The 27959-nt window shown below is 41.1% G+C and overlaps 1 protein-coding gene and 1 long non-coding RNA gene across 3 annotated transcripts; one reads left to right on the top strand and one right to left on the bottom strand.

Annotated features, from left to right (window-relative positions):
- Positions 1–548: 548 nt before the first annotated feature.
- On the top strand, positions 549–5142 carry LOC128822224 (uncharacterized). Of its 2 annotated transcripts, XR_008441402.1 has the most exons (4): positions 549–672; positions 2475–2533; positions 3070–3165; positions 4822–5142. It is a non-coding gene; the product is annotated as an uncharacterized LOC128822224 (long non-coding RNA). The 2 variants fall into 2 exon arrangements; XR_008441403.1 differs by lacking the exon at positions 4822–5142 and having other exon boundaries at positions 3070–3521.
- On the bottom strand, positions 4127–20131 carry HACD4 (3-hydroxyacyl-CoA dehydratase 4). The gene is made up of 7 exons (XM_054003867.1): positions 20082–20131; positions 15866–15969; positions 14822–14949; positions 8922–9034; positions 6430–6536; positions 5614–5745; positions 4127–4868 (listed from the first exon to the last, which is right to left on the bottom strand). Exons 2-7 carry the CDS (start codon positions 15960–15962, stop codon positions 4786–4788), a joined length of 660 nt encoding a protein of 219 aa, XP_053859842.1. The 5' UTR covers positions 15963–15969; positions 20082–20131; the 3' UTR covers positions 4127–4785.
- Positions 20132–27959: the final 7828 nt, after the last annotated feature.

The raw sequence follows: 27959 nt of genomic DNA, 5'->3' as shown, positions 1-27959 counted from the left end.
TGGCCTGTCCTGACAGAGAACATACAGCAGCAGTGACTTTCCATTTCTGGACACTGAAACTGTAAATGAGCAGTTATATCGGTTTCATCCTTGTAAGTCCTTGGGGTCTGATGGGATTCATCCCAGAGCACTGGAGGAGCTATCTATTGGGAGTGTGGGGAGATCCCTGCTGACCAGAAGCTGGCCAGCATTAATCCAGTTTATCAGAAGGGTGTGAGGAAAGGCACAGACAACTGCAAGCCTGTTAACTTCATTACCAGGGAAAATTTACCGCGATCATACTGGATACTATTGAAAGGTATTTAAGTATTTAAAGTATTGCATTTAAAGAACATAAAGTTCTTTAAGTGCAATACTTTTTTCATAAAGTACTGCATTTAAAGAACAATACAACCATCAAGCACAGTCAACATGAGTTCACAAAGGGAAAGCCCTGAGTAACTCATCTGATACCCTTCTATGACACAGCCACCCACCTAGTGGGGCTTTTGATACTGTCCCTTGCAACATCTGTCTGAACAAGCTATTCAACGGTGAGATGAGTGGGTTCATGGTGCTCTGGTTAAAGAACTGGCAGAAGGGCAAAGCTCAAAGAATTGTAGTACATGGAGCTGACAAAGAGTCATCCACAGTGTTCCTCAGGTTTCAAATCTAGGGCCAGTTCAGTTCAATGTATGTATCCATGATTAGGAGGCAGGAGTTGAATGCACAATTACATGTGCTGATAATACTAAGTTTGAAAGTTGCTGTTGACTCTTGAGGGACAAGAGACCTTGCAGAAAGATGTGGATAGTCAAAGATTTGGCTATAATTAATGGCATGAAATTTAACAAGTTAAAATGGTGGATTCTGCATCTGGTACAGAGGTACCAGGTATCAGGTTCCTGATACAAGTCTAAATGGATAGAGGAGTCACTGGAGAGAAGCCCTGTATAAAGGGATCTGGGGGTGCTGGTATCTCAAGATACAAAGATTTAAGTTCAGAGAATCACAGAATTATTGGAGCGGGAAGGGTCCTCTGGAGGGCAACACACCTCTCCTCATTGGCTCCTCCACCACTTGCATTAATGAGTTATTTTCCAGTATCTGCAGGAACTTCCTGGACTGTGTGCCGAGCCACGTTTTGCCTCCAACAATTATCAGGATTGTTGAATGCTCAGGAGAGGACCAGGGCCCATGATCTCAAGGCTACTTCCAGTTGCCCATAGAAAGCCTCATCAACTTCCTTGTCCGAGTCAGGTGGCCTGTAGTAAACACTCCCAACAGTGTCACCCATTTTAGACTGTCCCTTAATTTTTACCCATAAATGCTCAATTCCTTGTCTGCCCCTGGGCAGAGCTTGATGCTTTTTCACATAAAGACCAACTCCACCACCTCACCTCGCTGACCTGTCCTTTCTAAAAAGTACACAGGAATCCATGACAACATTCCAGTGGTGAGCTATCCCACCATGTCTCTGAAACTGCAGTGAGAGCATGACTCTGACCACACACAGATTTCCAGTTCTTCTTGTTTATTCCCTGTGCTCCATGATTTGTGTACAGGCACTTCAGGAAGGCAGTCGAGCATCCAGGTTCCCTAGGAGGGGTGTAAGAGGATTCCACATAGCCATATACCCTTGATGTGGGTAGCCCTAAGACTCTCATCTTGAGGCAGCCAAGCTCACCCTGGCTGGCATGGCCCACTCTCCAGGAGGAAGCAATGGCGTGAGTATTGCCACTTTGGACCCCAGCCACGTCATTCAGTTTAAAGCCCATCTCACAAAATTGGCCAGTCTGCTGGCAGAGCTTCTCATGCCCTTTTTAGACAGGTGGATCCCATCCCTTCCTAAGAGGCTACAACCATTGAAGTACAACTCAATATCATAAAAGCCATTGTCTCAGACATCTTTTTGCCTGCCCTATTCTGAGATTTAGGTGAAGCATTGGAGCCGAAGTTACAGTGGCCTTTTGTGGTCACACATGGTAGGCTGACTACCTCAATCTCTCAACTGCCTGCCCCAAGTTACCTCTGTACCAGGAGGTGGGAAAGTCTTCTGTCATGAGCTTCATGCCTTTTTCAGGCAGTTTATGCTTGCGGGACCTCTCCATAGTGAATTTTAAGGAATCCTTTTCCTATTCCAGCCTTTTACCCAGCTGTAAGTCTCAAGACATAACATTTTTTTAACATAAAACAATAAACATGGCTTTATCTGTGATAGGTTTGACCTCAGCTGGCTTCCAGATGTCCATTCAGCCCCATCTCCTCAATAGGACATTCAATCTCCCTCCTCCTCCTCAACAGGACAGGGAAAAAATAGGATGAGAAAGTTCATGGGTCAAGATAAAGACAGAGTGACCATTTACTATTCACTGTCACAAAAACAGATTCAACTTGTCAAAGAAAAATTTATTGCCAATTAAAAATAGAGTAGGATGGAAAGAAAAAAGGCAAAACTAAAACTAACTCCCCCCCTACACCTCCCTTCTTCCTAGGTTCACTTTACTCCTTCATTCCTGCATTTTCTACCTCCTCTCTCCCCAGGTAGTACAAGGTGGGTGTGGAGATTGCATTTAGGTTATAAACTTTAATCTCTGCTGCTTGTTTATCTTCTCAGTGTTGCTCTGCTCCAGCATGGGGTCCCTCCCATGGGACACAGTCCTTCATGGTTTCTTCTCACAAGCTGCAGCTCTTCAAGCACTACTTGAATATAGGTCGTTTCTATGGGGTACAATCCATTAGGAAAAAGCTGCCTCAGTGGGGGTCCCTAATGGGCTACAGTTCCTTCTTTGCTTGTGTGGGCTGTCCATGGGCTGCAGATTCCCTCAGGGCACAGCCACCTGCTCCAGCCTAGGGTCCTCCGCAGGCTGCCATGTGGATGTCCTGTCTGATGTGTTTCTCTGTGGGTTGCAGAGGGAGAACCTGGTCCACCATGGTCTTCGTGGCCCACAGAGGAATCTGCTGCAGTGCCTAGAGTAGCTCTTCCTCTCCTTCTCCATTGACCTTGGTGTCTACAGAGCTGTTTCTCTTACATTTTTCTTACTCTTCTTTCTTGCAGCTGCTGCGTAACATTTCTTACCTTTTCTTAAGTTTTCAGAGAGATGCCATGCCATCATCTTTGCTGTTTGATACAGCAGTGTCCTGCAGTGGTTCAATTTTGGAACTAGCTGGAACCAGCTGTTTCTGGTGTGTTGGATTGAATTTCCAAGGAAAAAATGTTCATGTTTCAACTTTAGCAAGCTATATAGTGGTTTAATGTGGATTTACTCTGGCTGTCTTCAAAACTGTCATGTTACTCAGCTGTTCTGTATGTTTCTTAACTCTGTTCACACTTGAATCAGTTTAGGTCAGACAGAAGCCCAAAGTGAAAGCACTCCTGTTTCTCTACTAAGTTCTAAATTTCTGTTTGCAGTGGTTTGAAAAAAACTAATCCAGGGTTGACACTATACTATTCTAAGCGTGATCTGTTCCTTATGGTCTGTAAATACTTGCTGGTCAAAACAGTCTGCAAGCATTGTCTGCCACGTGTATTAAATAAATAAAAATTATAGTAGGTGACCTTTCATTACAAATTAATTTAGCTTCACTCTTTCCTTATATAACCTCTTAGGCTGCATGGTTTGAAAAGTCATACAGGCAAAACCCTCTTCATATTTTAATAGTATTTAGTTTCCCTTTAAATATTACCTTCTCTCCTACTCCTACAATCTAGGCTCCCTTCCTGCAGTTTTCAGTCAGCTAAAAAAAAAAAAAAATAGCCTCACTTTTCTCCCCCACATGCTTGAATTGAAAATAGGTGATAATCAATACAGATGAAACATCAGGAAAGCTCCTGCCAGCCTCTAAGGAATTATTTGGCCATTATTGCCTGTATAATCCACTGGGTTGCTGTGTATATTCCTCATTGCCAACCTTTGAAAAGCCTATGTTCTCGTTGTAGTCTCACAGTTTATCCTAGAGAAGTACGAGGAGCAATACAATTGAGTAAAATGCCTAGAATTTTGCACATGGCTTTTGATAGTCATTTAGTTCCCTTTTAGGAACAACATATTATTTGACCTGACTACATCACACTTCTTTTGCACGTATCTATTTGTTGTTCAGCATGGAAGAAAATAATTGTGGGGGAAGAGACTGACATGCCAAACACATTATTAAAAGTGTTTATTTCTTACCCTTAAACATCCCATTGAATACATAGTAGATGAGTACCTTAACACTTGCCCTTCTGATTTAGCTGCATTTTCTGGAACCATCTTTTGATAACTGAAGGATGAGACCAGAATGTGAAGGATCCTTAGTGAATGCCTAGGTTAATCAGCATGTTAGTCTCTATGTTGCAAAGGTTCTGACTTCTGCTCCTTGAGAAATTCCAGTTCCACCAATTTAGCATTTATATGTGAGGTACATATATGTTAGCCTAGTATAAAGTAATATTACAGATTAAATGATATTGTCATTACAGAATATCTGTAGCTATAGATAAGAATTAACACTGAAATAAGGGTGTGGCTGTGAGTTGTGACATGCTTCAATTTTTTCAGAATTCTGTAAGATATATTAGAAAAAAACATTAATTTTAAAAATTCTGGCCACTTGAAATCAAAACATTCAAAAGTTTTCAAAAGCTGCTGTATTTTTGAGGTGCACAAAAGAGATTTGCCTTTTCTGAAAATTCTACACAGCCGGATAATGTTCATGCAAAGAGGAGTTTTGCATTGAGAAATCTTTTTCTAATTTGTTTTTAACTGTGATGTGCAGCAATCCCCTAGGAATATATTTTGTCCTTCCAAACAAAATATCAACTTAGCTTCTTTTATTTTTGATGTTGCCCGTCTCTAGGTGTGCCATTCTCTCAGAGAAGAGGTTCTGGATGATAAAGCACATACCTGAATCAAAACACAAAACAGTGTAAGAACAAAGGAGTAGAATTCAAACTGTCTATAATTAATTTAGAAGGAACTGCAAGAGCCTTCATCTGGCAAGCTTGCACAGTTCCTTCTATGTACTTAGGAACAGAACACTCCATCATAAAGATGAGATCCTTCAAATTCACATTAAAGCCAATGACAGAAAAAAGACTTCTGTATGATGCAGCTAAATTCAGTTGAAATTTTTTGAAAGTATTTTGATGAGAAGGAGAAGGGATCTGTTTACATGCAAGTTTTGGAGTGGCCTTGTTTTTTCATCCCTTTAAATAAACATGCTGTAAAAGTCTTAATTGAGATATAATTTTTCATCCCAGCTAGGAGTTATGAGTGAGGAACACTTGCACAGAACCAGCATATGATCAAATGAGAATTGATAAAAAAAAAAACAAAAAAAAAACCAAAAAAGCGAGTTTCACTAAATAGCTGCAAGGCTAGCATCACTGAAACAACTTCTATAGGTCTGTGGTTTTATGCACCATATGCATGGTGCATAAAACCATACATCTTGCATATTTAACTATTTGTATTTGAAAAATACTGGAAATCAAAACAGGTAGTGATGCACTTCTCTGCAGAGGTCTGCAGGAGATGTAGAGTTAGAGAGAGTTAGAGTTTTTGAAAGGCCCAGTACAGATTTGATTTTTTGTTGCAAGGGTGTCCCAGTTGTGTTCAGACCCAGCTTTCTGGAAGATGAGATACTTACCTGCAAAAAGCACTAGCAGGTACATTTTCAGAACATAGGGGAAGTAGATTGAGAATGTGAATGGAAATGGTAGCTTGATGGAGTATGTGCCAAAGGATTCAAAATAAGGCAGTGATACACAAATTGCAAATCCTGTAAAAACATGGTAAATTCTTAGTCTAAAGGAAGCAGAAGATCATCAAAGAGCTTAATGAACAAGTCAGTTACTTCTTATATTTTATATACCTATATATATGCATTCATATACATATGTATGCTTTCTCCTTGAGTTCAGTTTTGTAGGTTTGGGGTGCTAATTGCTCTAAATACTAGAATTAATACATATATCCCATTCACTAACAAGTTCTGTCAGAAACAAGTACTTTCAGTGTGTTCTCAGTGGGCAGAGTTCTCAATGTAAGTATGATAACCTACTAAGGTCAGCCTCAGTGGGGGAGAAGCTTTGGAACTTGCTGTCTAGTACACTCAGTCTGGAAGGGAGGAATCCATATGTCTTTTATGAGGGTATATTTTTGCTTTACTTAGACAAAAAGAACATTCTCCCAGATTTTTAAAAACTTAACACCAACCAAACAAAAAAACCCTAAAACCTACCAGACACACAACCCCATAATCCAGACAGTCCCTATTGAAATAAAAATAACACAAAAGAGAGACAGAGGTGACATAGAGGTTAATATGAAGGTACATGAACATTTATGACTGCTTTGGCAACGCGTGAGGAACTATGTTAAACACAAACAGCAATTGAAGTGATCACATTTTACTGAAGAATATTAAGGAAGCAAGTGGTTGGTACCCTTCCCAACTCCTTACCTTTAGCCAGAACTGAAAGGGGATAAAGTGGGATGCACAGTGAGAAGTTGAGCCATGTTAATGGTAAGTAGTATATGCCCATCCTTGCCAACATATTGTAAGTGTACCTGCAATAAGAGGAAAGCAGATAGGTTCAGAGGAAATTATGATGTCTTTAGAATAAAGATACACTATTGGAAAATTCAAAGGAATCGCAGAAGAGCTTGGAGCTGTCTAAGTAAATTTCAGAGCCAGCAACAGTTTTTGTTCAGACTCCAATGTCTGAAAGTAGATGGTTCATTTTTTCCGAAGAGTTACCTGTGGTGCTACCCTAGAATAGGCAGACAGCAATAAAGCCCTCCAGACAAAAAGCTCTATCAGAAACCAGCATGATTTCATACTGGTCCATCAGAAAATGGATTTCAGATGGGGGTGTTGCAACTGAGGGGGCAGGCAGAATATCACTGTTCCTTGGGACTGAGACAATCCTGATTTATGACTGCTGAGCTAGCTGAATCACTGTTGAAGAAGGTTAAACAAGAAGGCAATTGCAGGTACATAACCTGTAGTACATCTGTCCCTCTCCTGGACCTCAGCAGGGGTAGTAGGTCCAAAACAAGCAGTTGCTCACCAGCGTATTGCAGCATTTTATTTTTACTGTGGCTGCTACTGTTGCTTACTGGGAGACCAGAATGCTTAGTACTTCAGTTTCCAAAGGTGACCTGATCTTGGTTTGATCTTAAAGTGGTACAGCAGCTCTCCAAACACTGGAGAAACAGGTCTGTTTGCATTTTTGGTCAGCTTGGAAGACTTTCTGCACTTTGCGCTTGCTAGAGATGTGCATCTATTACCCAAGACTTTCTGACTAACTTCTGACAAAACTAGTGCTAAACACATGTATATTCCCTTTCTATTGATTAATTTGATGAATTTTGCATTATACCTGGACTGTAGAAGAGTGGACCATTGAAAATCAAGGTTGCCCTCTGCAACTTCAGGATCGTCTCCATTTTTTATTATTGTTGCTCTTAAGGCTGAATCTCAACACAATACAAAAAGGAAACAACTACTCCCTCTCTATACAATTCCATGGGCTGTTATGGTATAAGCAGGAAAGATCAGAACTTGCTCTCAGAATATCACCAGCCATGATGCATAAATAAATAGTCCTTCAGAAAAAATTATGTCCCTGAAAGTTTATGTGGAAAAACTTGTAATACTTCAAGAGTAGTTGGCTTAGGGATGGGAGAGATCCCTATGCACTTTTAGACATGAATATTTCTTTGAGGTCCTAGGACATGTCATGGATGCTGTAAGATAAATCAGTTAAGAATTCTAAATTTGTATGAGCTGTACTGTGGTTTATTTGAATTGGTAATTTGCTACTATAGACCACAGGAGCTTTCCTGTTAAACAACTGCTATTACTGCTGTGGTGTTTAACTCTGTTCTTTAGTAAGGGTAGAATATAATGATGCATCAATGGTGCTATTATGCACTGACAAGACTTCACAGCCAATATTGTTTACACTGTTGGCATTTCTCCAGCTGCACTGAACCCTTTCATTTCAGATTAGGTTTTACTGTTTTAGTTTTACAAACTTCAAGAAAAAATGGGATGGAACTATAATCAAAATAATTATTACAAGCAGCAGCCTATTAAAATTTATTTCTAAATACTCTGAAGCTGACTTAAAATCTTTATTAATTCTCTCTGACACTTTCCTGTTTCAGATCTCTTTTATAACATATTTCCTTTGCTGCCTAAAACCATATTCTTCAGTCAGTGCCCAAAGCAATATATTTAAATAAGCAGAAAGGCATTTTATCAGGAAAAAAAGTTTAGCTGCAATACATGTGTTACTGTGAGAGCTGTGTCTTCTTAAAATGCTTCTTAATTCTGTATGTATATGTTCTAAGTCTACAAACTGAGGTGCATAGAGGCTTACATTACGTATGAGAAGTATGTGATGTTCTTGTGGTGTGATATATGCCCTACTACACCAAAACTCTCAGTCTCCTGCAGCAGGAGCTCTTGGCTTTTTGGAAAGCACCGTGCAATTAACACAGAATAGTCTTTCTGCCTTTGCAAGTTCTGCTGGTGCTGCCTTACTGTGCTGTCAATCTTGGATCAAAGTGGATAAAAAAATAATAATAAAGCAACAGGATGGTAATGGCAACCAGGATGGTTTCAGGAACTGCTGTTCTCCAGAAGGTAGTTATGAATGCCTTTTAAATTTTTGTTAAAAACATCAAAGCCTTTGAACTACAAATGTTAATGCAGTCTGCTAATGCATTACTCTATCTTACATCTGTAAATTACTCTGCCTCTTAACCATGTGGATTTTTGTAAAAAATCATTCAGTAACTTAAAAAGTTCAAGCTTTTATTTAAAAATTAATAACATGCTTTGCCAATTTTGAAATAATTAAATAAGCCTGCTGCACAAGGGGTTGAGTTCAGCTGGCAAGAATAACCCATTTTCCCCTCCTGGTTGTGATGTTGACTCCTTACCTGACCACATCTAATAAATTCCAAAGGAAAAATAAAACACAGACGACATATTTCCCTTGAACTTCTTCCTGACTGTTGATCACGACAAATAAAATAATTATTCTCTCAGTGATCTGAAAAGGAAAGAAAACTTTGAATTCAGTTGGCATCTTCTCTAACTGTTATTTCTGTGACATTTTGGCAAAATAGGAGGCCACAACATCAGCAGTAAATATTTTGTTTCATGGCCTGCTTTTGTTCGAAGTCCTTCAGCAAAGAGTAGTGGACACTGCTGGCTGTAGCATCAAAGAGCTGTTATGGTACATGTGGAAGTTGGCTTGCCAGCTGGGATGACTTGTGTTTGTAGCCAAGGAAACTTGTGGATGAGCCCAGGGAGGTCATGGAAGAAGGACTACTCCTGCTGCACCTGACTACTTGGAAGGCTGGCAGGGATAAGCTTCCTTGCTTGTAGGCTGTGTGGGAGGCAGTAGGATATGGAGGGCCCTTCTTGAGGGGAGGTCATATGCCAGAAAGTACTAATTTTGCACTCCCAGATCTGCTCCTCATATCTTGGAAATCTGTGTCCCAAGGAATCTCTTTCATGTAAGATTTGCAGAAAGAAGGAGGAAAAGCAGAATTCCTTATCTTTCTTTCCATCTTATTCTTGGTTATGGGAAGTGGGTTTAAGCTTGTCACTTATGTGAATGATTGCCACAGTATTTATGTCCTAGCATTTTTCTAGTAGTTGAACTTTATCCAACCTACAAACGAAAAGATAATGTGGATTAAACAGGCAGTGTCTCCAGCTTAAAATAAATACTTTGGTAATATTAAAATTCAAGAAATTTTTATAAGTGTGTCTTTTTGCAGCTTTTCTGAAAACTTTTCTAACAGTATCCATGCCCTGCCCTGTAAAGTAAATTAATTAGTACTCCAAAAGTTATCAAACTGTCCCAGAACAGTAACAATTCACTCTGATTTACACTCTATTTGAAAGTGTTGAAGTAGAAAATATGCATCTAAGCAATTGGTATGAATTGATATAGCTTCATTAGGTTGGATTTTTTTACCCAATGCCATGTCTTCCATAAGGTATGTTAGTTGTAGTGATTTCACAAGTTGTGATGTCAAGTCAGTTAAAAGTTACAAAATTAAAGTGGATTACCAAGGTTGGTTTTTTAAGTGTTGTTATTCTTCATTGGTTTCCCCAGACTCCTACCTTAAACAAAGTAAGAATTTTGCCTCTCAGCAAGTTTGTGTGGTAGTTTTACTACATAATATTTGTGGGTTCCTCCATGGACCATTCTGGCCATGAACTCTCTTTTTTCGAAACCACATCTGTCAGATAAAGTGGTCTTCACTATTCAGCAAAATTACGTCAGAGCAATTTTTCATACAGAAAGAGAGCGTGTCTGTCCCCCAGGGATCTGGTTCCTCATCTTGGAAAGCACTGAGGGACCACAACAGCTGAAAGTGGCTTTCCTGCTTCTCACCCCCCTATGACTGTCATCTTGTTCTGCTGATTTCATAGCTCCCTAACTGAGGAACTGATTTTTAAAAAGGTCAGATGTTGGCAGACTTCTGTATAGATGGGTCAGGAAACAGAAAGTGAGAGCTAATAGGTCCTGTGTTGTACAGTGATGCTGACGAACACGGCGAAAACATGGGGGAACTGGAAGTATTGATGCAGATCTGAAACCAGATAGAGATACAAGAAACACAGCAGGGCAACCATCACAAGAAGGAAATCAAAACAAATGTAGAAGCTGTGTGAGCACTGGGTGGGATTGAGTGCTGGAGAGAACAGATAAAATAGGATCTGAGTTAAAATTGTTAGACGTAGAGTGGTAAAGAATGCAGCATCGCTGGTGTGGGCATTTTGTTATTGACTCTAAAGTCAGACTTGAGATGTGGAGAGAGAGTTCTGCATTATTTTTAATACAAGAGCTACTTCAGGAAATTGCCACAGGTCCTAGAGACCAAGGGCTTCATCATGATAGTGAAAAGATGGACATGTTCTTAGATGTCAGAGCTGGAAGATTTTCCAAATGGTCACTCACTTTTCAAAAAATGGCTAGGGGGAAATGTGCTAGAAAACAGCATGGGGTAAATGACTGGGATCTGATCCCATTTCAGTGAGAGAAAGGACAAGCAGCAGAAAGGTAGTTGCCATTTCAAACTCCAGTTTGAAACTCCAGTTTCAAATGGATGTGTGCAGGCCAGTGACAGAATGACTACAGAGACCCACAGTTCAGCCTTATAATCTGGAAGTGGAAGAAACTGGATTTTCTTCTCTTCCCAGTATACATGCAGAAACATGAGGCAGTTAGAACCACCTACCTGGGGTTCAGCAGATTGCCTCCATCAGATATTCATACTGGGGAAGGGGAGCAATGGAGGCACACAGCTGTGCTAATTACACATTAAGGAACTCAGTAATCAGCTATAAAGTATGTTAAGTACCTGCAAGAACAGGAAATTGGACATGGCACAAACTAGTCATCTTGAGGTATTTTGTTCCTGTTAGACTGCAGTCTCATCTGGCAAGCAATGGGCTGCACAAAGCAGCCACCAGACACTGAGACTGGAAGGACAGGGCCTTGGTCTGGAGCACATCTGTGGGGCAGGGCACAGAGCTGGCTGCTCAGGACAATTTTGATATCCCCGTGAGGACAGACAGTGGCATCCTACCTCTTTTTCTGCATAAATCAGCAGGTCGTCTGCCTGCTTGCCTTTATTCTCTTTCATAGCACTCCTAGCTTTAGGTAACCCACACAAATCAAAGGTAAATGCAGAGATTAGTCAAAGGCTGGGGACATTTTCTGCAAGTGAAGAGGCGGGGTGCTTCTTGGAGAAGAGTAGTATGTTTTGATATTATGTTGATATATGTACACACATATCTGTATGCATATATACATGGATTCATGTACATTTATAAATACACACATATGCACATGTAAATAAAATACATGTGCTGCTGCTCAGCTGTGGATCATTTCCTGTATGGGTCATCTGTCCTTTCATGAATGAAGATATGATATTCTCTGTAGCTATACTCATGCTTTAAATTTAAAAAAAAAAAAAAAAAAAAGCACAAAACTGCCAGTCCTATGTTTTCACATTCATAAAAAGGAAGTATGTGCTGACATATCACAAAGCATAAATATAATGTTTTCAGTTTTCATTCCTTCTTTAAAATCAAATTGGAATTACCTTCCTCTTCTGACACTGATCTCTCATAGGATGCAGCAGGTTCTGTAGGATGATATAAGTTTCTGGAAGGCAGACTGAGGTTTTTAATCAAGTAAGTGAAACAGAGCAAATTTGGCTAGAGAAAATAGCACATTCACTTCCATTTTTTAATAACCATGACTCTGCAATTTTGTACTCAGTACCTGAAATGCTTACATAGTTCTTCAATTTAGTGTATATTAACAAAAAAAATAAGTGCCACTAAATATTTAAACTTTAAAAAATATAATGTTTTTATCACAAAGCCATAGTACATTGCTTTTGGTTTGGTAAATTCAATCTGTTCGCAAAGGATGAAGAACTACTCTTTGTTTCACAAAAAAATCACTCTTTTCTGAGACCTTTCCTCTCTCTGTGCTATGGTAGAAGTCCTTTCAGCCTTTACTCCCTTGCCAGGCTAACACATTTCATTACCTTCTGTTTTGGTGGTGACAATGACATATGACATGTTCTCCTGCCCTCCTCCAATTATTTAAGGTGTAAATAGCCTGAGAGACATCCCTTTGTATCAGCTTTGTGACCATCCCCTGCCTCACCTTACCCCAGCACATCCATCACATAGGACACATCTTTCTTTCATTATGTGAGTTGGCCTTGACCTACCTTGCTTTTCTCAGGTGCCTGGTGGCCTGAGGCTTTGTCCCTCAAGGAGTTTTTCCAGAATACTCCTCTGAGTTTGTTTTTCCACTATCTGTATCATGTAACTCAAAGTGTTTTTCTTAAATGCTACTAAACCATTACAAATGCAATAGGCAGAAATCTTTCACTCAAGGATTGATTTACCTCCATCCATGTACTTCCCTGACATTGCCTGAGCCAGCTGTTCTCTCATCCTAGCTATCACCCCAAGTGAACTTCAATGGGGATGTGCATGCATACGCCTGTTAATGAGGGATGCATACAGGGGTATGTTTTAAGCTTTGAGTTGGAATAGGCGATAGGAGCACAGAACCAGGCAGCCTCTCTCAAATTCTTGTACCTTTGTCAGTGCCCTGACTGTGCAGCAGTCTAGTAAGCTGCAGCAATGTAAACATTTCTTAACCAACTGTCCTTCCCTAGTTCATTGTGGAAAATATACCTTTTTTTCTTCCTAAGAGGCAGTGAAGAAAGTGTGACGAGGCATGTGGGAGTAGTGGTGGCATACAGATGGTTAACCTACACTCTCAGCAAAAGTGAGTAACCCATGGGACAGCAGAGTCTCCACCAAAGAGCTTATATATCTTGTTTGGACAGCATGAGGCTGCTGCTAACGTCAAGGGAAGAGAGTTGTTCATGGTGAGAGTGCAGTTGGGCAAAGAACCAAGTAAGGATCCAAAACTATATTTGGTGTGAGGTGAACACTGAGAGTCACAGTGCCATATGGTTCCCTGAGCCGCTTCTCCATGTTTTCCAGGAGAGCACTGCACAAACTGCACTGCCCAAGAAAGGTCACAGTTTTCTTGCTCAGAAGATCCCTTTCATACTAATGTCATTTGTGGCAAAAGAGAATAGTGTTTGTGCAGGCCTCCCTGATCTCTGCCTTGTGTAAGTCTGGCTAGGAAAGAAACAGACTATGTCAGGGCTGGGGAATGTGTAAACTCTGTCAGGACAAGGCCTGCTTTAATGACTAAGAGCAGGGTGCTCTTCTTTCCAAGACATGTGAGATTTGTTACAGGTCATACTAGATAGGAGTCTTCTTTCTCCCCTAGATTAGCATCAAAGCCTGTGGATTTAGGCAAGGAAAAGCAGTTCTTCACATTTTTATGGATTTGATACTTAGGGAGCAGTGTAAAGGACAGAGATCTGTATAAGTCAATTAGTTAATTAGTTATTTAGACAGTTAATGAAGACTTGAAAAGAGGAACATCTTCACCCATGAATATGCCATTTGACAAAAATGGGCTATCCAGAAAACGAAAAACATAGCTAGCTACTCTTGGTCTTCTGCCTTCTGACTGCTGAGAGAAATACAAGTCTCACCATTACTCAAATACTATGGATCGAAAAGGTTTGAAGTTAAATTCAAGTAACCATTTTCCTTTTTCCAATGTATTAAGAAAAAAATAACAAAACCTGATATTAGCACCCAAAAGAAAAAAAATAGCATGGCAAGGAAATTGTCAGAGTATCATCTTTCTTTCTGCTATAGCATGTGATGTTTTGGCTGGTTTTCTGCCTTCAACTGAACATATGACAAACTACTAGGGAAAAAGACCAGCTTGGTTGAACAGAGAACTTACTGGAAGTCAGGGAAAAAGAAGAGAGTGCATTACCTCTGGAAGGAGGGGAAAATAGCTTAGGGGGACTACAGGGATGCTGGGAGGTTATGTAGGGAGAAACTTAGAAGGACCAAGCCCCCCTGGCTTGGTTTGATAACTGCAATTGGCCACTGACCCACTTCTGCTGGTGTCCACTCATCTGGACATTTTCTGGGTCCATGCTGGGGACCAAGCATGGGGTACTCACTATGCAGTTTCACTCAAAAAGAAGAAAGTTGACAGGAGAGTTCTTTCCCAACCAGCCCAGTTCTGAAGAACCAATTCCTGCAGTTAGGAAATTACCAGGAAACCAGGCTGCCTGCAGAAGGGTGCAGGTCAACATTCAGGGTAGTTCAGCCTGGGCTTGTCCCCAGGGGCAGCCATGGCTGCTGTGTGTCAGTCATCAAAGGAGAGCTTTGAGAACAAACTTACCTGCAAAAATCTGGGGAGGAGACGGCTTTTGTCAATGCCGATGAGGATGTGTAGGATCTCCAGTACAGATAACAACTGGCAAAGGCGCATTACCAGTCCTATGGAGTGAAACGTGTCAGCCAGTGAATCTAAAGACAAAATTAAGAGGAAGATTAGAGGAATGATTATACAGTTAAAGTCTGGAGCAACTGCTGGGTTTGCTTTTACACTATCATCACTGGAGTTGACAAGAAATAAAGTTCACTCAGTAGCACACTTCTGGTAGAAGAAAGCAGAAGAAAAGCTTCAAGGAGTGGAGGAGGCAGTCTGCTCTGTGTGTGTGTGGTTCTGACACAGATGCAGGAAGCTGAGAAAATAATTAAATTCCCTATACTTAAAGCATGGGCAAACACTGTGCAGGATGTGATGGTTTAGAGATACTGCTTTAGGGTATTTCTAAATAGGAGAAAATGTTGAGGAAATGCATGAAGTATTTCTAAACACTAGAAGATGTTGAGTTCCTGCCCGTATCTGCACTGCTGAAAACAAGTAGTCCAGAAAGTAGGCATTTTATATGCCTAAAACTGTCCACCATTATAAGTAATTTTAAATTTCCAGTCACTAGTTTTCTATTTTTGTGTCTTAACCCCAGGCAACAGAAAGAGAAATATATTGTAATGTTTTTGGAGATAGAGTCATGTGTAATAACCACAAAGATGTTCTCTCCCAGTGGCTTCAGTAAGATTAATATTTGCCATAATGACTGGACCTAGTCATTTAGGTTTATTTCTAATTCAAATATTACTAGCATGCCACTGAATATTAAAGTTTATTAGTAAAACAAGAGCTTCATTCCCAGTGTGACAAGGGTAGAAGACAGGCACAAATAATTTGTTCAGCCTTTTTAATGGAGTGCCTTTCTGACTGAATTACAGTCCCTGGTATTGGACTGTTGAGAATGACTATTGGTATGTTGAGAATCTTAACTTTATCTCTAATTTGATATTTCTGTGTGTCTGTCATTGCCACTTAAAATGTCCAAGGAAAATAGAGAACGAGCCTTACCTTTTCCAAATGTCATGAACCTGATGATCATATTTGTAAAAATCCAAGAATGTCCACAGAATTGTATTAAGTCATACACAAACAGGTACATGTTCATGGTAAAGCTGTGGAAAGTGAAAATAATAAACTATATGACTTAAAACAACATTGTAAGAAATTGCACTCTCTTTGGACATGTTAGTAAGTCAAAGGAAAAGAGCTGAAATTGAGAGCAGCCCTGCCAAGAAGGGCTTGGGGGTGCTGCGGGATGAGAGGCTGGACATTACATGGCCATGAGCACTCACAGCCCAGAAAGCCAAACGTGTCCTGGGCTGCATCCAAAGCAGCAGGACCAGCAGGAGAAGGAGGGGATTCTGCCCTTCTGCTCTGCTCTGGTGAGACCCCACCTGCAGGGCTGCATCAACTCTGGGGTCCCAGCACAGGAAGGACATGGATCTGTTGGAGAGAGTCCAGAGGAGGATCAGAGCACAAGAGAACAAGATGATGAGAGAGATGGAGCACTTCTCCTCTGAGGAAAGGCTGAGAGAACTGGGACTGTTCAGCCTGGAGAAGGTTTCAGGATGACCTAATTGTGGCCCTCCAGTACCTGAAGCAAACTTAACAAGATGGAGACTTTTTACAAGAGCAAGTGACAGGATAAGGGAGAATGGCTTTAGACTGAAAGAGGGCAGGTTAAGATTAGATATTAAGGAAAGAGTTTTTGCTGTGAAGGTGGTGAGGCACTGGCACAGGTTCTCCAGAGAAGCTGTGGATGCCCCATTTCTGGAAGTGTTCAAAGCCAAAAGAAGGATGGCGTTCTGAGCAACCTGGACTAGTGGAAGGTGTCCCTGACCATGGCAGGGGTGTTGGAACTAGAGGAAGCTGAATGGAACTTAACAATTCTCAATGTCCTTTCCAACCCAAATCATTCTTTGATTCTATGAAATATAAACAGATCAGTGAAACCTGTGTGTGTCTCTCAGAGGTCCCAGAACAGAACTCTGTCTAATGGATTAAAGGCTCCCTTTGTTGCTATACTTGGGATATGCCCAGAAAAATTTTCAGAGTTCCCACCAATCATTAGGGTGATATGTGGCTATAAAGTGAAATTTGTGCCTCCAGAGGAAGAAGTATCTAAACAAAGATACTCCATTAACTTCTGGATTCAAGTTGCATTTAATAAACAAAATCTTCTCCTGTGGGAGAAGACTAACTTTTGCAGCTATTCTAACCTAATTTTCATGGACAGTCTGACTTTTTGTAAAACTTCACAAGCTCTGGATATACCTAATTTCCCATAAACACATTTTCTTCTGGTCTATTCTGAAAAGAGAGATTTACCTGTCCTCCAGCTATAAGACTACTTTTTAGGAAATTAACTTGTTAATTTTGTACTAGAATTTATCGTCTGTATTGGACCTATTAATTTCCTGCCCTAGTAAGTAGTATTCTCTTCAAGTTGTGCTTTAATCCTATGTGTTCATGTGGTATGTCTCTGCCAAAAACCTTCATTTAATTTGTGGCTGTACATTAACAAATGGAATAAATTTCTCTGTTCAAAAATATCTAAATTTGATGAATGCCTATCCTTCATTCCTAGCATTGGACCATAAGTAACAATACTTACAGACTTATTTAAATTGATATAGATAAACTGATCTTCTAAATTTTTATTGTAGGTAAATTGCAGGGAGGTCATAAAAGTGCTTGTCTTCCTCTCTTCCAGTTATGTAAGATGACAATTCACATCATCGCTTCTATAAGCACAAAAAGATTTGTGTGAATAAAATATTTCCCAAAAGACATCACTGTCCTTTGATACTGTAAAAGTAAGACATATAAGGACCCAAAACAAAGGAATCTGTTCCATAGATACCTTCCTTTTGGGAAAAGTAGGATACAGCTGAATTGAACTGAAGTCCAGTGAGATCAATTAAGATTTAAACCAAAATCCATCTGTTTTACTACTGAATGACACTTTGTTCCATCTTGTGGTAAGAAGAAGTTGGGAAACGGCATATTATAAAAAGACAACAAATTAAGAACATTGTTCTGTGCAAAGAAACAGCCTTGTTACTGGATGGATAGGTGTTACTGTATGGAAGTTACAGGAACAGACATCAAAATCTTGAGGCCTTCCAGTCAGCAGCTCCACCACTCTTTTGGTCTGCTACTGCTGTGTGCACATTGCATTGGATGCAAGCTGATCATATGCTTTCTCTCTTCTGAAGTTTAGTTTGCTAGATGTTCTGTCATCCTCCGAGCCTGTCTTTCAGTGATTCGGTTGTATTTTCCAAATTCTTCCTGCATTGGCTGGCTAGGAAACTGTTGTTTTTCCAGTTCTTAAGGTACTTAATCTTGACTAAACAGGGAGTAACACTGGTAAACACAGGCTCACAATAGTGTTTTGGCAGTGTGGCAGCTGTTGCATATTAGAACACATCATCTTTAAAATATACTAGTGACTGCTGAAATGTGTACAGACTGTCATTAATGGAGGGCCCCATATTCCCAAGGAGAGATGTGGTGCTGAGCAGCATACCGGTGTTACATGGCAGACAGATCCTGGCCCCAGAGCTGTGCACAGCTCCCTCCCCTGCTGAAACTCTGCACTGTGAAGAAACAGCCCTGATCTGAGACTGCATCACACTTTTTCAGCCTACTCTGTTAATCCCTGCATAAAAGGTACTTAAGACCAAACAAAAGCTTTTCACAGAAGCGAAGAAATCTGAAGAGACTGAAAGGTGATTTCAGTGTGATAAAAGGAAGCTGAAATGTAACTTTTCACCAAGGTCCTTCTCCATCCAAAGGCTGACCTCTACCTACAGAAACAAGTGGACCAAAGATAACCTATTTCCCTATTTCCCTGTCCCAACAGCTCTGTGTCACAACACAAAATTCAGGCATCTGCTTCTATGTGAAATGTGAAGGGCAGAAGAGGTCTTTATTTAGATCCTGTGCTCCCATCGGTTCACAGCAGGGATGACTCCACATTTCACTCCCAGAACCTGCTTCTGCAGCCCTGTTGCAGACAAAACACAGACTACCCATCAGGTACTGATTCAGTCCCTGAGCCTGTCTCAGATTGCTGGCTAGTCTTCCAAACCTCACTTTGCCACCCTGGTGCCTGATCTGCTGCCACATCTCTCCCTCATAGTGTGATTTGCTTTAAGGCGTTCACGTTTCTTTCATTTGAAAGCATTGCAGGGGGAAGGGCGGTCACAGCACATTTCAGTACTCTGCCTGCATTGATGACAGGAGAAAGAAACAAACATAGATCTTGCAGGAGACACAGACCCAGAAGGCTGCACTTGCTGTCTGCTGTTTTAATTGTCAGTTTCACCTTATTTACTATGGCTGATTCTATGCCAAATCACTGAAATGCTACGGATGCACTTATCATATATAACATCAACCTTGCTTAGCAGAAAACTTATCTGCTTTCTCTGTGGGCTCAAAACCCAGAAAACTAGATGAAATATAAGAAATGTCAGAATTAGCACACACAGCAAAGATTTTATCATTTTAGTTGCAAAGCCTGATGTATTTCCTTGGGCAGAAATTTCACAAAGTGTAACTGTTGCATTTTATTATTTTTATCACAAAGGTCTTCAGTGTGTCTCCTTGGTAACTATCATCTGAGGCAAGCACGAGGTAGGTGCCCTTAGTGTCTGAAGGGTGGTCAGGACCATGCTCCCCCATGAGCTAAGGTGACAGCACAGCAGAGGCACCCAGATCAGGTCAGCCCTTGCCCCATCTGTGTGTCCCTTGCAGGGTGAGAGGACGAAGGCCACACTCAGGTTGCTCTCAGGGTTGTCCCACACGGAGGATTCCACCCAGGCCTGCGTGCACAGAGCACTTTCCTGCCCCTCAGGACTCCCATGATCTGCCACTTTCCCGTTTGCCTGTGCTGGATGACCACACATGAGGAACCAGACCCCACGCTGAAACAAAGAGCAATGTTCCTTTTTTTTTTTTTTTCCCCTCAGCAGGCAAGATCTGCTAGAAAATTCCCTCTGCTGACATAGTTTCCTTCTAAGTCACATTAAGTCATGTTGGTCTGAACTTCTGTGTCTTCCCCTTCCTACCCGTGACAAGCTGCAAGCCCTGTAGTTCAGGAAGAAGAGAGCTGCTGAGTACAGCTGCTGTATTTTTCTCCCACATGCCATCCATTGTTTTTTCCCCTCTCCTTTTTGCATTTGAGCAGTTTGTGTCACCTTCACTCAAGAAGTATTACCTGTCACAGGAGTCGGATTGCTGCTGCTGCTCCTGAGCTTTCTCCTTTTCCTCTCTGCAGCTGCAACAGCTGTTTGTTAGGAGATCACCCCTCCTCTTTCCTCTTACCCCACCCCACGGCGTCACTGTATGTAGCACTAAGCAGGAACAGCACTGCACTTCCCGAGAAACAAGTTTTTACACCCAAGTACTTCCACTGCATTTGCCCTTACCCTCAGTCAGCCCAGCCCAGCCTACCTTAGCCTAACCTAACCTAGCCTAATCTAATCTAAATTGGTTTCTTGCTGTTACACCAATAAACTAGTCTGTAAATCCCACTAACTTTTTTTCTTAACACAGAGCAATGTTTTGAAAGATTACTGGAGGGAAGAAATGCAAAATTATAATGCTTCTTTTATGCCTGAATCATCAGCACTACAGCAACACTATCAACTCCATCACATGGTAAGGAAGGATGGGAGCACACCCATCCTTTAAATTGTTTCAAATAGAGGAAAGAATTTTCCACTTATTATATAGAAATGTGTGGGTTTTCATGCCCCTGTGAAATTTGGACACTACTGGCAGAGTTCATCCTAGTTTACTTCTGCCCGAGGTGTCTGGGATATCTCAGCCTAAATCAGATGAAGAATACCCTAACTTGTTTATAAACTCCCTTCTGCCAATAAGTAAGTTTTGCCACAGGCATTCATGTTGGAATTATACCCCATTCTGCAGTGAGATGAGGAACAAGTGAAGAGCACCCTGAAAATATAATAAGCATAGGATGTTATGCATAGGTACAAAATGCTGGAGGATAAAATGTCCCTTACTGGGTCTTATCCCTATTGCAAGTGGCACTGAGCTCCTGGCAGGCACAGCAGGACACTGCGTTTTCCATGATTATGTCTCCCACCTGAGACCGGAGCACAAGGGTCATACAGTTACGACTGGCTTTCCTGCCATATGGCAACTTACTTTCACTGCTCCAGAATCATCTTTTTCTAGGCTAAAGAATTCCTTTCTTTCTCTGGAGGAAATAATATATCAGTGTTAAATAGAGGGTTAAGCAATTAAACATACCACTGTTGAAAGGCCCACCCATGAACTGCTTACTCACTCCCCTCTGCAGCTGGACAGAGGAGAGAAAATTTAGCAAACGGTTCATGGGTTGAGATAAGGACTGGGAGAGATCCCTCAGCAAATAAGAGGGATCCCAAATAAGAGGGATGCCCATGAGATCCTTCATGGGCAAAGCAGGCAGAACTTAGAGATATGAAGTGAACTTACAACATACAAATCAGTGCAGGATAAAGAGAAGTAAAAATAAGTCCTTAAAAAACCACCTACCCTCCACCCCTCCCTCCTTGTGAGTTCCACCTCCTGCCCAGTTGGCACAAGGAGAAAGGGAATGGGTGTTACGGTCAGTTCATCACCTGTGGCTTCTCCTGCTGCTCAGGGAGAGGAGTCCTTCCCCTGCTGCACCCACGGGAGACAGTTCACTGAGAGCTTCTCCAACATGGCTCCATCTCATCAGCAACAGCTCCCTCCAAACTGCTACAACGTGAGTCCATCCCACAGGCAACAGTCCTCCCAAAACTGCTGCAGCATGGGTCGCTCTTCCATGGGGTGCAGTCCTCCAAGGACAGGCTACTCCAGCCTGGCAGCAGGGGCCCTCTCTCCACAGTCCTCCCACAGGATGACAACCTCCTCCAAGATATCTGCCTGCTCCAATGTGGGGCTCCTCCATGGACTGCAGGTGGATCCCTGTGGCCCTGCATAGGCGGGAGGGGCACTGCTGCTTCACCGTGGGCTGCACCATGGGCTGCAGAGGAATGTGGGCTCCAGTGCACCTCCTGTCCCTTCTTCTGCACTGACCTTGGTGTCTGCAGAGTTGTTCTTATCACATGTTTCCACTCCACTCTTCTCTGGCCACAGTTACAACTGCACAACAACTTTTGTTTTGATTTCTTCTTAAACCTGCTATAACAGAGGCATTACCACCATTTAAAATTAGCCCAGCCTTGGTCAGTGGTGCACCTATCTTTGGAGCCACCAGGGATTGGCTCTGCTGGACATGGGGAAAGCTTCTGGCAGCTTCTCACAGAAGCCACCCATATAGCCCCTTCTGGTATCAAAACCCCAGTCCATGCAAACGCAGTACACAAGGGCACCAGCAAGGGCTTGCAAGCTGGATTCCACCTCAGATCCGTGGTAGTGACCACCCCTGGCCCAGCCTGGTAGGAGGCAGGAGCAGCTGGGGCAGCTGCATTTGACTGGTGCTGGTGAGGTGCTGCCCACCACTGAAGCATTTTGAGGGCTTTCCTTTGGCAGCAGTGTGGCTCTGTAGAGTTGATGCTCATTTGCTGCTGAAAAAAAAAAATGTCCTGGGATGGTGGCATGTGAAAGGAGTGATGTTGCCCTCCAAAGGAAATTATGTTGGTGCCTACTCCATGATGAGGAATGAGGGACAATGAATAGGGAATCCATTTCAAAGGTATATTTCTGACCTGAACTATAATACTCTTAATCCACACATTTGAGTGGCAATGCGCTGCAGGGATGGAGCCAAGGTACAGGGCTCGTTAATCAATTATTGCATAGATATTCAAGTTCTCCTTTGGGAAATGTAGAATATAATTCTGCCAGTGGCTTGTAGTTGATCTAGCCCATCATAACCTAACGCTAGGCCTTAGTACAAAAAATCCTCCTCTAAATTCAAGAGTTTTTCCTGCATACAACTTCCATTTTGAAAACATGTGTGAGGTCTTTTTAACTCTGTGATTTGCAGTGGTGTTATTGTAGTGTGATGAATACAAGAAGGTAACAGGTAAGAGCTTTTATTAGACTAGATACAGATGGGGACACTTCTAGGGACACAGATTTTGACAAAGGCTTTTATGCTTAAAGCATTTAACACTTTTGTATGCTGCAAAGACATTAAGAGGAAAGAAAATACCAAATGATACTGTGGAAACACATATTAACTGGATATGGGAACAAGAGAGTAAGTCATGGAAAAAAGCCTACCTTTTATTTGTGGAAAAAGAACTTTCTTCTCCACTCCAGCTATTCTTTTGCAGACTAACTTCTGTCTGCTTACCCAGAATCAAAAAACTACTTGTATTGCTGCTGCTATCTCTTAAAACAAGCTTTATGACTGTTCTGCTTATGGTGTTAAGACCAAGTCTCATGGGTTTTTAAAAATCGAAACAGTTTTTAACTGCATTTGGTTTTCCAGCATCATGAGGTAGGGAAACCACATTTTATCTGGGCATTGTGCTTGTGTCTTTGGAATCTTTGCAGGGAGATGCTTTATGTAGAAAGTTAATGGCAATCCTGAAATGCTTCATGTGATGTGGAAAGAATTTCATTCTCTTCAAACAGGAAACATCACCAGGCTAAAACATCTGTTCCTTTTTTGCACAGCTTTTGTTTTCAAATCCTTGCTATAAAACCAATATGCAAATGTGTTTTTAAGAAAAGAAAACATGTGTCTTAAAATTAATTTTAAGTGTTCCTGTTAACATTATGTGTCCCTTCCTCTATTATTAGATTTTTTGGCTGTGTGAATTCAAGCCTGTGTTGGCCAGTGGATTGTGCTTATTTTAAGCACTGGTAAATCACATCTCTGAAATGTGTGCTTAGCTGTAAGCTAAGCATAGCTGTATGCTATTCACACATAGCTGTATGCTATTCACCTCAGTTAAAGTAAATCCTGGGCTGCCTGGAGGCCATGGGGCTGATGTGGTGTTGCGCTGGCCGCTCTTACTTCTCACTAGCCAGTGGAGGTATTTGCACAGTGCTGTATGATGTTTTTGTTGTGTGACCATAACTGCTAGAGAGGAAAGGAAGGCTATGTGCAGGCAGCAGGGGAAGCAAAGTCTTCTTCACTGCAAGCAAGTAATAGGGAAAAGTGTCAGTGTTTTTGTCTGTACTCTCAAGCTGGGCAAAAGAGGAAGCAGCAGCCGTGCCATCTTCACACCTCTCACACCCAGGAGATTTTATAAATTGAGCAGAGACCCTGGCTTGCAAACAGGTCCTACCTCACCAGAGCTGACTTGCTGGCATCATCTAACAGAGCAACTTACGCCAAAGTTTCTGGCTGCTTTAGGATGAGAAGAGCTGTACTGAGGGAGGCACCCATTGTGCCACAAGGGTCCACCAAACAAATACACACCTGGCAGGGGAGTTAGCTTTGCAATTTTATCAGGTGAAAAATGGTGTTTGGAAATGCTTTTGGAGAAAAAAGATTATCCCAGCCAACCTGTTCAACTTTGTGCATCCTTTTGCATTTTGCCACCTTTCCTGTCCAGACCTCCCAAAATGTCATTTGGAGAAGATGTGACAGCCTTACCCTCCTTACATGCCTTATCCTCCTGTGAGTCTCCGAGGGAGCAGGTCATATGGCCCCTAGATTGACCTGTGTACTTGTAACCAGCCCCTCAACTCTATAGGAACATGCTGATTCAGGGGATTCATTATTTTCAAGCACTGGTTTCAAACATTGAGGCTACAATATTACCCTAATCCCCAGGCTGAGGTAAACAGCAGAAAGCTTCTGGCTATCTTCTCTGCATAGGATAAAAACACAAACCATTGTGTTTCTGTAGCACAACTTAATTCTGTTTTTCATTAAAACCTTTCCACATGGAAGGAACTTATTTTTATGATGCAAAGGATGACATTTTAGGCTGATTATTATAACCTGGTTTTACTGTTCTTAGGGAATCCGAATCTGCATATTCAGGGACAATATAATCTGGGGGTTTTTTAATTTTAAAATTAATGTTCTACAATTTATTTTTCTTTCAGGCAGCAATGTAAATAACATCTCTCATTTTCCGTTTAAAAAAACTGGCCTTTATCCTTCATCACATCCTTTCTTCTCATTCCCAATTAGTCTCTTTCCAGCAGCATGGGAAATTCACAGGTTTTGCTTTGGAGGCAGTGAAAAGATTAACTAAATATCAAAGACATACCCAGTTTTGAAATTATGTTTCTACAGTATCTGTACCTCCTAATTCACTGCTCTCAGTTTCATTGCTGGATGAGACCCACAACCCCATCAAATTTGCTACTACAATAATAAAGAGGAATTACTGCTAGATGGGCTGGGAGATTTCACTTTATTGAAGTGTTAGTCCTGACCAAGTCTCTTATAATGGAAGTTGTGATGATAGCTTCTAACATTTTCTAGGAATTTAATGGTTTGCAGAAATACTGAACTATGGGGAACTGGGAAAGACAAGGAGATGTGTCCTATTTTTCTTTGAAAACGAACAATCAATCAAACAAATAAACAAACCAGGAAGAAAAAAGAGAAAGCAAACTAAGTGTTTAATATCTTAACTACCTCTAATGATCAGTAACCATGTCCAACATAAATCCTTTTAACGTACAAGTGAGTAGCTCTGACTGGATTTAATATTTGTATTTAATATACAAGGACAACACTCTGAGTTATATGGCAGGCAGCAGGAACTTATTTTTAATTATTAAAATATTATAATCTCAAGAAAAAGTCTGTTATGGCCAATGCAAGTTTTTCCCAAAAAGTGGAGTCCAGAACAGAGTACAACTCAATCCAAAGAGACTTTAAAAGAAAGTATGTTAATTGATTGAAAAGAGAGCAACATTTTGAAAAATAGTTGAAGTCAGATAGGCTTTATTACTTTGTTGAAGGAAAGCTTTCTGTTTTATATAAATGTATTTCCTTTCTGGGAATTGTAACACACAGTACTCCAGTTAAATCCAGAGGAAATTGTGCAGGTTCTGGTCTACCAAGATAAGAAACTTAAGGAATAGTGTAGACAGTGAAAGTTACAGTGAGTAGATGTGTTGGTAACTGGTGTGCAGGGGCCAGATAATGCTATTTGAAATATCAGTAATCTCCTGAGTGTGGATTTTGACTTTGCAAATGCACTTCCATACTTTAACAGTTATTTTTTAGAAGGGAGTGTTAATTGTGTTTACTTTTATGTGTTCAAAGGCAGATTATATTATTTGCTTAGAACACTGAATTCCTCATTGATGAAGGTAATGTGGTTTTAGGATTCTTACTGTGAGCACTTGGGCTCAGCAAGGTTGGTCCTAGAAAATGCACCAACCTTGCAGTCTTTTGTGTAGAGAACTGAGGCAGCACATGAATTTCCCTGTGCTCATCTGCTCATCACTTGCCATTGCTTCTTCCTCACCTACACTGAAATTAAACCAGTTCACATGAGATGGGATTTTCAGTTTTGAAGTCATAGAGAGAGAAAAATAATTAATTCAGGACACAACTACTGAAGAGCCTGAATGGTATTTGGAAGCATCGTGGGGGTTGGCAGTGTATGGCTGCAGAGGGGTGGCCCCACAGCAGTACTGCATTTTCCCTCTAGTTTGCAGTCTGGGCTGTGGCACTAGGAAGGGTGAAGGTTGAGAAGAAAGATTGTCTTCACATTCCGTGACAGATGATTGCTCCTCTGGGAGCTCAGAATGGAAAAAGCCTTTGCACCTTCCTGAGGATATCATGATGCCAGAATTGTGGGAAATTTTGGTACAAATGACTCATACCTGCCTCTATGAGGATTAGAAGATTTTTGAATATTAAAAAGCAATCACCTTGCTAGAAATTATCAATTGCAATCTTACTTGCTCTTTTCATATTGTTTTGCTTTGCATTAAATTTCTGAAGCAAAGTAAATTCATTCTGTCAGTTAAAACTGAGAACTGACACTTTCTTTTAGAATTTACTCTGTATCTTTGTCACCCTCATGTGTTGGTCTTCTCTCTGATTGCTCCCTGGAAGAACCCAGTGTTCCTCCACAACTGGGAGGGGGAAAACAGATTAGGGCTATCCCTAACAAGGGGAAACTGGAGTGGAAGGAGTGAGGACCGGCAGGATGTAGCAGTCTGTGGGCATTGTCTTCCCATGAGCAGTTCCTGATCCTTTTTCCTGCCCACAGCCCCAGCCTTGGTGTGGGTCTGCCTGCTCCACCACAGCCACCCCTGTAACATTCCCAGGGTTGCTCTGAAGGACAAGCAACAAGGGCTAATCCTGGGTGATTGTTTGGAGATTTATTAGATTTATTTCCACAGGCTTTTGTCCTGTTTTGGCATTTGGGTTTGCTTTTTTTTTTTTTTTTTTTTTTTTTTTTTTTTTTTTTTTTTTTTAAATTTCCACAATTTAAAAATTAAGTCAGACCTGATGGAACAAGCCAAACCCATAGACAAAGTGCTCTGAACAGCTGTAGTTGATAGTTGACTGAGCTTTGTGAATAATTTTTTCCAAAATAAAGTCTGGAATAAGCATTCTTCAGTTCTGCTGCAGCTATTCTTAAATTTCATGTGGAAGACAAGGCTTTTGACCTAGCCCCATAAATCTATGCTGGAAAACTAACTCTGCATAAATGAAAACTTGCCATTTTTAGTGTTCCCAAAAGTGCAACACAGATAAGTCTCCCACAACACAGATAAACGAGGTGCTGTGAGACTAGCTGTGAGACTAGCTGTGAGAACAGCCGAGGCTGTGATTGGGACCTGTGCTGCACAGCACTGGTGTGTGAGCCTTGTGGAAAAATTTATGAAGCTTCTTGGCTTACAATCAGTCCCTTCTTGGAAGGATTTTGTTTCATCGATGCTAAATTTTCCATGAGGATTTGAGACTTCACACTTCCTGTTTTATTAATTTCCATTTGAAAATAATGTAATCTATTTGCCTCATCTAACTTCTAGAAAAATACTAACTGGAAGAAATACCAGAAAGTTTTAGCTAGCCAGGGGCAAAATACACAGCTCCCCTAGTAACACAAGGCAATGAAATATATATTACTCCAAAATGCTACAAGGGCAAGATGAAGAGAAAGTATCTTCTAAATCTCCGTCTTTCTTACCTTACATTTCAGAATCCTTACCT

This window comes from Vidua macroura, chromosome Z (assembly GCF_024509145.1).
Source record: "Vidua macroura isolate BioBank_ID:100142 chromosome Z, ASM2450914v1, whole genome shotgun sequence".
NCBI lineage: Eukaryota > Metazoa > Chordata > Aves > Passeriformes > Viduidae > Vidua > Vidua macroura.
The sequence above is the reverse complement of the archived record's forward strand: the minus strand, read 5'-3'. Positions and strand labels throughout refer to the sequence as shown.